This window comes from Hibiscus syriacus, unplaced genomic scaffold, assembly GCF_006381635.1.
Source record: "Hibiscus syriacus cultivar Baekdansim isolate YM2019G1 unplaced genomic scaffold, ASM638163v2 tig00110415_pilon, whole genome shotgun sequence".
NCBI lineage: Eukaryota > Viridiplantae > Streptophyta > Magnoliopsida > Malvales > Malvaceae > Hibiscus > Hibiscus syriacus.
The window spans coordinates 1,359,350-1,371,323 of NW_024062729.1; the positions used below are offsets into that span (position 1 = coordinate 1,359,350).

Consider the following 11,974-nt stretch of genomic DNA (forward strand, 5'->3'; position numbering starts at 1 on the left):
ACCTTAGAGTGAAACAATTAAAAATTTTGACATATACTATATTTAAAAAATATTTATATAATAAATCATGTAATTAAATATTTTAATTCTATTTATTACTTATAAATTCCCAAAAACAATTAATTGTCGCGTTGATGTTTTGTGTTGTAATTTGTAACTGGCGAAAAATGACAATTTGGGTTTTGGTTCTCGTGCTTATCTGACATCTCACATGTCATGTAGATGTCGGTTCCACTCCCCTGTTGCACCTTGGCTTTCTGCCTCAACCTTTTCTCTCTCTCTCTTTCCCTAGCCTTACAGTGTGTTCTTTGGCCTTTTAGAGGAGGGGCCGGCTGTGGCGGTGGTGATGGTGGTGGTGGAGGCTGCGTAGATTCTTACTCAGTTCGCACCTCAACGGCTGTAAAGTTTGATCCTTTAAGCGTTTTTCATGTCCTCATCGCTTATCCTGTTCCTTTCTTTTTAAGCCAACTTTTCCCCTTCTTACCCCCGTCCACTCTACTACTTATCGAAACATAGATCTGGGTTTCTTTTTGACTCTAGATTTTGTTTCCCTTTTTGTTAACTAGTATATCCATTGTTTAATAAAAGGTTAAACCATATTTACTTCATTTATCTGCTTGTCCCAAATCAGAACTTATCAAACCAGTTTTTTAGTATCTTCAGCTGCTAGATTTGTTTGGGGATACAAAAGGTTAAAAGATTTTAGTTGCAAAGGGAGCAGAGAGGGAATGCTATGGGGTGGGTTTCAGTACGGGAAAGAGTTAATATTGGGTTTGCATGTTTGTTTATGGTGGTTTGGAGTGTGAGTGGAATCGGTGTGAACTGGGGGACTCAGTCAACTCACAATCTTCCCCCGGACATCGTAGTAAGGTTGCTGAGAGAAAATGGGTTCCAAAGAGTGAAGCTTTTTGATGCACAATATGATACGCTCAAAGCTCTGGGCGGGACTGGGATTGAGGTCATGGTGGGTATCCCAAATGACATGCTTTCCACTGTGGGTGGCAGCATGAAGGCTGCTGAGAAGTGGGTTGCTAAAAATGTCACCCAGCATATCACTTCCAATAATGTCAACATCAGGTCTGTTTTCTGTTTTTTTCTTCTTCTTCTTCTTCAGTTCACGACTTTATGTTGTTTTAGCTTAGGCTGCAGTGTTTTGAATTAGGGACAAAATAGTATAAATCAAAAGATAGGGGGCTTGTTTGCATATAATAAATGTATAGGGGCTTATTTAACCAAATTCAACTAGTTAAGGGCATTCTTTTAGTTATTTAGACTTGGTTTAAACATCCATAAAAGGCTTGTTCGCCTCTGAAAATTTGCCCATTACCTCTAGGCACCTCTAGGTTTTGAAGACATTTCGTATTGTAACTTTAGCTGTGACTGGTTTTAATCTTGATGCATGGATGTTTAAAGTTTTTCATGAAAATTCGTCATTGCACGGTGCTTTACGATAGCTCGTGTGAGCTGCAGCTGATCTTTTTGGTCTTGAACCTTTTAGTTGTATTTATGTGAGGCAATGCAATTGACTGTAAAATATGGTATTTACAACTTCTGGCAACCATCTCTAAGATGTTAGACCACAACATAAATTTCAGCTTACTCGAGGATTGCCGGGTTTCTTTCTTTAGTTCCGATTACATTGTGTTGTCATTTTTGCCCTACAGATACGTAGCTGTCGGAAATGAACCTTTCTTGGAGACATATAATGGAAGCTACCTTGGAATAACATTCCCTGCTCTTCGGAACATCCAGGCTGCGCTGGTCAAAGCCAGGCATAACAACCAAGTCAAAGTCACCGTTCCCCTCAATGGTGATGTTTATGCGAGTTCAAGCGGCTTGCCATCTGACGGGGACTTCCGTGCCAACATCCATGACTACATGCTTACAATCGTCAACTTCTTGAGTGTTAGTGCTGCTCCCTTCACTGTGAACATCTATCCTTTTATAAGCCTCTATTCTGATCCCAACTTCCCGGTCGAGTATGCCTTCTTCGATGGCAATGCGTCGCCAATAAGTGATGGTGGAACACTATATACCAACATGTTTGATGCTAACCTCGATACCCTTGCGCATGCATTACAAAGGAATGGATTTGCAGATTTGCCAATTATAGTAGGGGAGATTGGATGGCCCACCGATGGAGACAGAAATGCTAACATAGAGTATGCGCGACGGTTCAATCAAGGTTTTATGTCTCATATTTCAGGTGGGAGAGGAACCCCGATGAGACCTGGGCCTATAGATGCATATTTATTTAGCTTGATCGATGAGGATGCTAAAAGCAATGCTCCGGGGAATTTCGAACGTCACTGGGGGGTTTTTACTTATGACGGGCAGCCCAAATACCCTCTGAACCTTGGCACTACAAACTCAGGAACTTTAGTCCCTGCAAAAGGTGTACAATACCAGCAGAGGAAGTGGTGTGTGATGAAGCCGTCTGCCAAACTCGATGATCCATCAGTGGCACCGAGCGTGAACTATGCATGCTCGTTGGCCGACTGCACTTTCCTTGGTTACGGGACATCTTGCGGAAATCTCGATTCTAGGGGGAACGTTTCCTATGCCTTCAACAGCTACTTTCAGCAGAATAACCAGCTCGATGTAGCCTGCAAATTTCCAAACGTTTCGATGATCACAAAAACGGATCCCACTCCGATAGGTGGAACTTGCAAGTTCAATATAATGATTCAGCCCTATTACGGATCTGCCGAACGGAGGTTCGGGGATGCACAAAGCAGTCGGGATTGATCGCTTTTCTTTTCCTCGTTTTGGTGTTGGTTCTATGAGAATTCATAGGATTCTACTTGGTCATTCTACAAACTTTTCATTGAAGCTGCACTGGAATCTTATCAGAGAAATGAAATTATGTTGCACTTTGAAGCTAATTAACTTTGAATGTAAATCATCTTCTTTGACTTGTTGCTTTATCACTCCTTTTATTTTTCTGCGATATAGACATATTTTGATTTTGGTAGTCATCATCTTAATTGTGGCTCTACTTAAAGGGTGCAGTATCCTGTATCCCTCGTATTTTATTGGTTGGGTTGGGGGGGGGGGAGTTTAGCCTCTCAATCTTTTATCCAGTTAAGCCCTAAAACTTAAAAATTACTTATTTGATTAACAGAAATTATCTTTTATATTTGCGATGTTGATGTGATTTAGTTTTTTTCTTAATATTAAAATAAATGTCTAAATTATATCACTTTTTCGAATAAGTGTCTAAATTATTTCTTGACTTATCTCGATACTTAACGTTACAAACGTGATCATTTTATGTATTCGAATTGTTAATGATATTAATTTTTTTGTGATAATTTTAAATTTTTTATTTAAAATTAAAAAAAAATTAAGATTATGTATATTTTAGAAAAGAAAACAATTTGAAAATAATCCAAAAATTTTGAAAACCTTCATTTAACCCCTAAACATATATCGACTGTCGTCTTTTTCGGTCGACGAAGCTCTACCTAATCTCACATTCTCTCGTCGACCAAAACTCTCATGAAATCTTGATCGATTGATGACCGAGCGACAATGAATCAACGTTTTATACCCGCGAATCCTAAGATGAAAATCACGATCCTGCGCGACTTCAACGACCAACCGATGACAACTACGGTAGCTGACAACTATCGTTTCGATGTCAAAATAAAATTCCTTCTTCTCAATTGATAAATGAAGAAAATGCATAGTAAAGAGAAGTAAGGGTCGATTCCATACAGACTTGAAAAATTATAAATTTCTGTTCAATTTGTTTAAGCCAGGCGTGAAAGTAGTAACATGAGGGTTTGGTAAAAAGTGATTAAGTAATAAAGAGTTTAAATAAAAGGTAATTAAAGTAAAAAAAAATAAAGAAAATAAAGATTCTAAATGGATATGGTAAAAACAACCTCAAGTTTCGTTTTGACTCAATTTCCTTTAGATCATCGAATTAGATTTTCCCTTCCGGATTCACGTCGGTTATTTTGTCTACAAGAGCAATCCCCATGACTCTATTTTGTATACCGAATACCCCAGACAATCTTTGATTCTGGCTTCGGGAATTGATCTAATCAACATCAATTGTCGTAGATCAATCACCGTTTAAGTTTATAGCGACCGACTCCGATTGTTGCTTCTATAACCGTCAATTCCGATCTCAATTCCCTCTTGGCGAAACTATCTCGCCAAGTGTGTTATCAGGAAATCGAATGTGCTTTCTATAAGCCGAATCTTCCTCCCACACATTTAATCACAACAACAATCTAGACCAAAGTCTATATTTGATTTTAAAAACTGTTTGATTTTAAAAAATAAGCGCAGAGATTGAGAGAGATATTCCGAATATATTAAGGGTCTGTTTCAATTCTCTCGTTGGAATTGAGTCATTGCTTCACCTCTCGGTTTATGAAAAATTTAACTAAGCATGACAAAAATCATATTTAGCATATTTAAAAACAAAGCTTGAAAATAAAAAAAATGAAAAACTTGAAAAGTAAAATAAAAGAGAAAGCTTTAATAAAACTAAAAAGAATAAAAGAATTGTAATATGAGATGTTGTTTAGGCTTACCCCCAAGAGGATATTTATAGCCTCTCAAAGCCTAAAGAAAAAAAATCATAAAGATAATTGTTTTTCCTAAATTCAAACTCTAAACAAGTCTACTAATGCAACTCTGCTCGTCCATCTTCCAGAAGGCACGCTGAGTAGATCTTCTAGAAACTGCCGCTGACTGAACCTTATAGAAACTACCACGTCAGACCGTGTCGTGCCCAGAGTCGTGCTCATGTCTCCAGCCGTGACTAAATAATAAAAAAATGCAGATGCGCCCGTTTATCACTAATTTTGGAAAGCAAGATCCTGCACGAAAATAAACATAACACAATCAAATCAACAACAATAAATCCACAAGATTGAAGAAATAAAGATCAAATATTAACAATTCTAAACACTTATCAATAGCTTATGTCTAGGAGAATGACATAGATTATGTTAGCCATGATGGTATTGGCTAGAAAGGGCAAAGGCGACATATTAAGTTTAGGATTTAGAATTTTTGGTTGTTTTATAATATAATAGAAGTTAGTATTTTTTATAAATATCATAATATTTTTAATATATTTTTAAAAAAATCAAAATACTTGATTATGACATGTGTCACTTAATGAAAAAAATTAATGTCAATGATATCTTCGGCACCTAAAATGGTAACGTTAATAATGTTAGGAACCTGGATGGGTCAAAAAATAGTTTAGGTACCTATTTAGGAGAAGCGATATAATTTGAGTACTTATTTTGGTATTAAGTCTTTTTCCCCCAAAACTTATAGCATTTAATTATTTTTATAATTTTTTAATAGAGTTAAAGGATTTAATTAATTTCTTATAAAATTTAAGGGTTTTATTTAATCTTTAAACAAACTTAAAGGGCGATAAATTTATTTAATAATTGAAATATTAAAATATTTAAAAATAATTAATAAATTAATAAATAAAATAAGTAAAAAGGTAAAAATAATAAAATTTATAAAATAATAAATTATAAATCATTAAAAGTTTTGAAAATTAAAAGTTAAATCCTTAAATTTAATAAATTTATTTAATTGTAAAAATACCAAAACGTTGAGAATCGAAGACACATCATCCTTTAACAAAGATTTATGGAGGCAGCTGTAACACTCTCAACCTGTACCCGACCTGGATACGAATTCGAGATGTTACATTGACTTTTCAAAATAATATCCTTACAAAATAACATAACATTTGGACTTATATTAAAAAAATACGATCATATCTATTGAATTATTTCGTTATAACAAATTTAAGGAAAAAAATATTTTTATGAATAATATTATATGGTATGAACAGTATCGTGAACATTAATGAACAATACTGTAAACAGTAATGAACAGTACCGTGAACAGTACCGACTACTAAAATTTTCCAGGATGCTATAGGGGTATCGATACCTTGCTACAGTGTATCGATACCCTGCTACAGTGATTTCGGCAAAACATATATAAAACTTATAAAAATTTAAACTTTCATCATTATAAGTTACCATTTACATAAATACGTTTAAAACATTACAAAACTCAATCATATGATTTTACAAAATCGATTAGAACATATCGGATTCAAATCTTTATTTACATGCCAACCACAATCAATATTATAAAATACAAACTATTCATTTCTTTTCTAATCCGATATTTGGAAAAGAGAAACTGACATGTCTTTCATAACTTTTATCAATCTTCCTCTTCGCGAAACCTACGTATGAAACAATCACACGCTAAGTCGTTAACTTAGTGAGGCATATAAAACATAATAATAATGCATTTCCTATAAATATGAACATATAATCAAATCATTCAATCATGTCACATGTACTTCATTGTAAAGAGTAATAACATGATAACATATAACAATAACAACACTTTTAATACATGTTATAAGCTCATTTATCATATGATCTTATAGTTATCATTTATGTGTATCATATAACACATATAACATCATATAATTCATGTGAAACATTTCATATCACCAAAAGCATATTCATAACATATATTTTAGTTGTTATTATCTCTTTATTAGCCCATGTACATTACCGAGAACTTAAGGTATGTGAGTACACTAAGGTTGTGCACATATATGCTGTCACCACAGCTCGTATAATAATTTGTCCATATGTCCCTAAGAACATAGATAAACTGTCCATATGTCCCGAAGAACATAGGTAATCTTGTCCATATGTTCCGAAGAACATAGGTAACCCTCGACTCTTGGCATGCCAACTATACATATAGCTCTCATGTCACCTATCATGGGCAATATCATTATAATTTATACCATTGCTTATGATCAAATATTTCTTTTCCTCTGTCACATACCACCTGTATGTGTAACCATCCATCTCATATCATATAACATATTTCACATATTGCATATTCATGTAGATCATATCACATTCTCATTTGGTCACATAGCTGATATCTTGTTCTCATATCTTCATATAAATCTTATAACATATAACTCATCATCACATAACTTACATCACAATTTCATATATGCACATAGAAGAACACATAACTTATACATGTATTCATATACATACTTTCATATAGTCCGTATATCAATGCCATATAGCTTATCTCATAGTTTTACATAATCACTTATATCAATACACATAGCTTGTATTAAAATTTCATATTTCATTATCTTATCTCTCATATCACATTGCTCTTAGTCATATTTTCATATGTTCATATAGCCACCTAGTTCATTTCACATAACCTCTTATGTTCATCTCATATAACATATAAACTCCTAGTTTCTTATCCAGTATATCATATCATATGCTGGTAAAGTCTCATAATCACATAACATCTAACGAGTTTAGGTCATAATCCACTTAAACATATCAACTTTCATATATAGCTTATTTGACACATTTGTATACTAATTTATGTCAATATCTCTTAACTTATATTCTATTTTCCTTTTTCATTTAATCACTTAGACTTAATTCATATAATTTATACATTGTTATCATATAACTATTTATATATCCATATCACACCAAATAATATATAACCTCTATGAATCTATCCATGTGTTCATTCATACATAATAGTCATGTCAATCACATATACTAACATTCATATATTTATGCAATAAAATAGTGAAATTAGACTTATCGCGGGTCTTATTTCCATACACATCATTTATAACTAGTATGCACTTACCTTGACACTTTATATATCCAAATTCTCTCCTATGATTTATCTATTTGGATTGATCCTAACTTTGCAGTCGTTTCAGAACTTGCTTGTGCTCGATATCTACACAATCATACATTTTTAAGGTAATTATCAGATATCTACACCTTGTAACTTGATGCTAATAACTTAAACGAATTTAATAGACCCATATTCATTTTTTCCTTTAGGGGGGTATCGATACACTCCTTAAGGTATCGGTACCCTTATTGCATTCTGGAATTTTTCGTTCAAGAGTGTATCGATACACATACATAGAGTACCGATACACTCTGCCCAAAATAAGCTTTTCACCCGATAATTCATCATTTTCAGCTTAAATTCTTCATGTTTCATTGCCTTTTCTATTCTTAACTCCAATACATATACTTAAACTAATTTTTACTCATTCAATACATCTTTAACCTCAAAATTTCATCTTTCATATGGAAATCAATAATCAAACCAAATTTTCGAGATGCTCTAAATCCAATTCTATCTCTTCGTATATCTTAATTAAGTTGATGACAAGTCAAATTTAGTTTCAAATTCAACTTATCAACTCTTTTCTAGAAATTCTCTTAAAAACCCATTCTTTTTAATCTTTCATAACTTCTTCATCTTTTGATTTCAAGACAACTTAAGCTTTCCTTAAGCTTAAGTATCACCTAAGGATCAAATCCCATACTTAAAATCAACAAATAATCAACTAATCAGAAAACTTAACTTTGTTTGGCGCACTCTCTCTCGTATGATGAAGAAGAAGAATAAGAAGATGAAAGAATTGTGTGAAATCAAAATGGATTCCACGTGTTTCCCTTATCTTTTATGGGAAATAAAAATCTTTCATGTTAAATGACCATTTTACCCTTTAATTCCTTTAATAATTACTAACAACCCTTCAGGAAATATTTTCAAATAAGTCATTGAACTATTCAACTTTTCTACTTTAATCACCAAATTCTGAAGTTTTACAATTTAGTCATTAACCCGGTAGTTTGGGATGTTACAACAGCAGTCGAATTTCAACACTCTTGATTTGTACATTAAAGCCGATGAGGACGATCAAATTGAGGAAACAATGGGGGAAACTAGTCTAATTTCAAGTGACATAACTAGGGAGACTATAGCCAGTTCACATCTCCAACTTGAGTTACTCGAATCGATCAAGAACCACTACATCTTCAACCGAAATGCATCTTGGGACAACGAGATGAAAGGGTTCTTTATGTCCAAGATGAAGGGAACCATGGAGGCAACTCTTGGGGGTGACAAGGTGATTAGTTTTAGTGTGAAAGATAAAGTGTTGGATGGGATTTTATTTGGTTCCAATTATTTTCTCCACGACCTATTTGAGAAGTGGTTAAAAGACATTTTTTTTCAAAGGGGATTGGGAACTGTTAAAATTGGCGGGAAAGATGGTATACATGAAATTAGGTTAAGTTATTAGGGTATACGTGGAAATGCAATGGAAAATGGGTACACGTGGAGTTGCCTCCCTAGCAAGATCCAAGTTTCATGGGCTAAATTGGGGTTTTTCTTTATATATATATAGAAATTTCCTGATAATACATAAAATGACCGTATTGTCCTTTGTGTAGTTGGGGCTAAATTGGGATTTTTCTTCTCGTAGTTTTATTATGTGTCTTGTTTTGTTTAATTAATTTTCAGTGTTGTTAAAATCTTAATCATAATCCTTTTGTTTCTTTGTATAATTCCTATTCTCATCTCATTCTTACACTCTTATAACCATATTGAGATAATTGTGTAGGATGATCTCAAATTCTAATTTAACTTTAGTATACAAAAGGTATATAACCTAAGTCCATTTTTTCAGTTTAGTTCCTAACTGAATAAATGTTAGGAATTAAATTGAATTGAGTTATACACCTAAATGTTAGGTGTGGGTTTTGGTCGGTCATTAATCGGTCACGATTTCATGGGGATTTTGGTCGACGAGGGGAGGGGAGGTAGGGTGGAGCTTCGTCAATGGTAAAAAGAGATGGTTGGCATGGGTTTAGGGGTTGAAATGAAGGTTTTCAAAGTTTTGAGTTTATTTCAAAATTTGTGATTTCTTTTTTAACATATATATATATATATATATATGATTTTAATTTTTTAGTTTTAAATAAAATTTTAAAATTATGTGACATTTGTCACTTAATTGGAAAATTAACGTCGTTGATGGTCATATCAATGATCGATCGATAACGAATCAACGTTTTATTCACCGTGAATCGTAGGATGAAAATCGTGATCTCACGCGATTCCGAAGGCCGATCGACCGTCGATCGATCATGATTTCATGAGGTTTTGGTCGCCAATGGAAGGGGAGGTTATGGTGGAGCTTTTTCAACGGAAAAAGGCGACAACAAACTTGGATTTAGGGGTTGAAATGAAAGTTTTCAAAGTTTTAAGTTTATTTCAAAAATTTTTGTTTTCTTTTTAATATATATAAGTTTAATTTTTAGTTTTAAATAAAATTTTTAAAATTACCAGTTGTGACACATGTCACTTAACGATCAAACTTAACAGTTAATCATGGCTAGACTCATTTAGAGTAACAGAATAAAACGTAAGACATCAAACTAGAACGAAATAAACACTAAAAACTAAACTGAAAAAAATAGACATATATGTAGTACTTTTTATATACTTAAGCCTTCTGATTTCATTCTAAACTCATCTTTAAATTTCAAAATATTTTGATATCAATCCTCACAATTTCATTTTAAATAGATCTTTAAACTCTAAAATGTTTTATATCTATTCTCAAACATTAAGATAAGCATGATTTGAATAATTCAAATATAATATATATTATCTGAATTGTCCGTCCAACTCAGTTGGTAGAGCGCAAGGCTCTTAGCCTTGTGGTCGTGGGATCGAATCTTACGGTGGGCAATTCATAATTTTGACTGCCGGAGGTCTTCCACAGAAGATGCTCTCAATCTGGCGTTGGGGGCAGCCTACTACCCTACCTCCCCTTATCCCATTACATATGGGAATAAGGTCAAAAAAAAAATATTATATATAGTATATAAATAGTATCGGAGGTATATTAAATACTCAAGATGACATAATATAAGCTTAATAAGAATTTGTATTTTACTATTCTACTCGTAATTAAAAAATTATAAATAATTTATTTCACCTCTATCACAAATATTATAATAATTTAATCAATTAAATAATATTAATCAACGTAGAAAGCGAGTATCCCACGGTAAATGGTAACGTCGAGGGTGAGGATGCCCAAATCGTTCATTAATTTTGACTTCTGACCTTTCCCCCTTTTCTTGTTCTTTAGGTAGCTCAAGAAAATTCCGCCAAAAATCCCCAAATTCATCTCCCCGGAAAATCCAATTCCATAGCAACACGGAAGTGAAAAACGGTACCGACAATGTACGTAGATCACGCCTTCTCGATATCCGACGAGGATATCATGATGGGCAATCCCCATGCCATTAACGATCGTCCGCCCTACAAGGAGATCGGCCTCGCCGTCGCTCTTCTCGTCTTCGGCACCCTCGGCATCATCTTGGGCATCTTCATGGCCGTCAACAGAGTCGGCGGCGACCGAGCCCATGGTAAGATCTGAATTAAAGCTTTAATTTCACGTAGGGCCGATTGGCTGATTTCCGGTTTTTGATTGGTTCTTTCAGGGCTTTTCTTCGCGATACTCGGATCCATATTGTTCATTCCGGGCTTCTATTACACGAGGATTGCGTATTACGCGTATAAGGGATACAAAGGCTTCTCCTTCTCCAACATTCCCCCTGTGTAGGGCCGATTCTCCCTCTCCTGCCCCGCCCTTATGTACAAATCCCTTTTTTTATTTACTCTGTTTTTGAATGTTTCGTTTCCACGGATTCCGTAGTTCTGTTCTTGACTCCACTTTCTATGTTTTTTGTTTCATTGTGCAATTGTGGCCAGTAGTCTTGTTTTTTGTGGTTTTTAATGACATAACATCTAATATTACTATTTACAGTTTCTTAACGTTACTAATTATTCCCCTATGTTGTATTGATCCCTTGCATTTAGACAAGTTCTTTCTTGAATTACTAGCTTCTGCATATGTTATTATTAGCTAAGGTTATTGTTGTTTGAAAGAATAGATGCAGAGGATTTGAAGGGTTGCATTTGCTCTTGTGGAATTCGTGCGTACAATTAGACCGCAAATTCGTCTTTTTTGCTTTGTGTTACCACTGTTTTATGATTTTTGATATGTGAA

The 11,974-nt window shown here is 34.0% G+C and overlaps 2 protein-coding genes across 2 annotated transcripts; both read left to right on the forward strand.

Moving 5' to 3' along the window:
- The first annotated feature begins 255 nt into the window (after window positions 1-255).
- On the forward strand, window positions 256-2,945 carry LOC120124128 (glucan endo-1,3-beta-glucosidase 6-like). Its single transcript, XM_039142865.1, has 2 exons — window positions 256-1,077; window positions 1,665-2,945. Exons 1-2 carry the CDS (start codon window positions 734-736, stop codon window positions 2,746-2,748), a joined length of 1,428 nt encoding a protein of 475 aa, XP_038998796.1. The 5' UTR covers window positions 256-733; the 3' UTR covers window positions 2,749-2,945.
- An 8,066-nt stretch (window positions 2,946-11,011) lies between these two features.
- LOC120124146 (transmembrane protein 230-like) lies at window positions 11,012-11,739 on the forward strand. The gene is made up of 2 exons (XM_039142879.1): window positions 11,012-11,330; window positions 11,406-11,739. The coding sequence occupies exons 1-2, from the start codon at window positions 11,144-11,146 to the stop codon at window positions 11,525-11,527; spliced, it is 309 nt and encodes a 102-aa protein (XP_038998810.1). The 5' UTR covers window positions 11,012-11,143; the 3' UTR covers window positions 11,528-11,739.
- Window positions 11,740-11,974: the final 235 nt, after the last annotated feature.

What these genes read in the sequence shown, in the direction of transcription:
- LOC120124128 (XM_039142865.1), top strand. Translation starts at nt 734, where the DNA reads ATGGGGTGGGTTTCAGTACGGGAAAGAGTTAATATTGGGTTTGCATGT. An exon ending in TCCAATAATGTCAACATCAG is followed by an intron (nt 1,078 to 1,664) that starts GTCTGTTTTCTG and finishes TTTGCCCTACAG; the next exon opens with ATACGTAGCTGTCGGAAATG.
- LOC120124146 (XM_039142879.1), top strand. Translation starts at nt 11,144, where the DNA reads ATGTACGTAGATCACGCCTTCTCGATATCCGACGAGGATATCATGATG. An exon ending in CGGCGGCGACCGAGCCCATG is followed by an intron (nt 11,331 to 11,405) that starts GTAAGATCTGAA and finishes TGGTTCTTTCAG; the next exon opens with GGCTTTTCTTCGCGATACTC.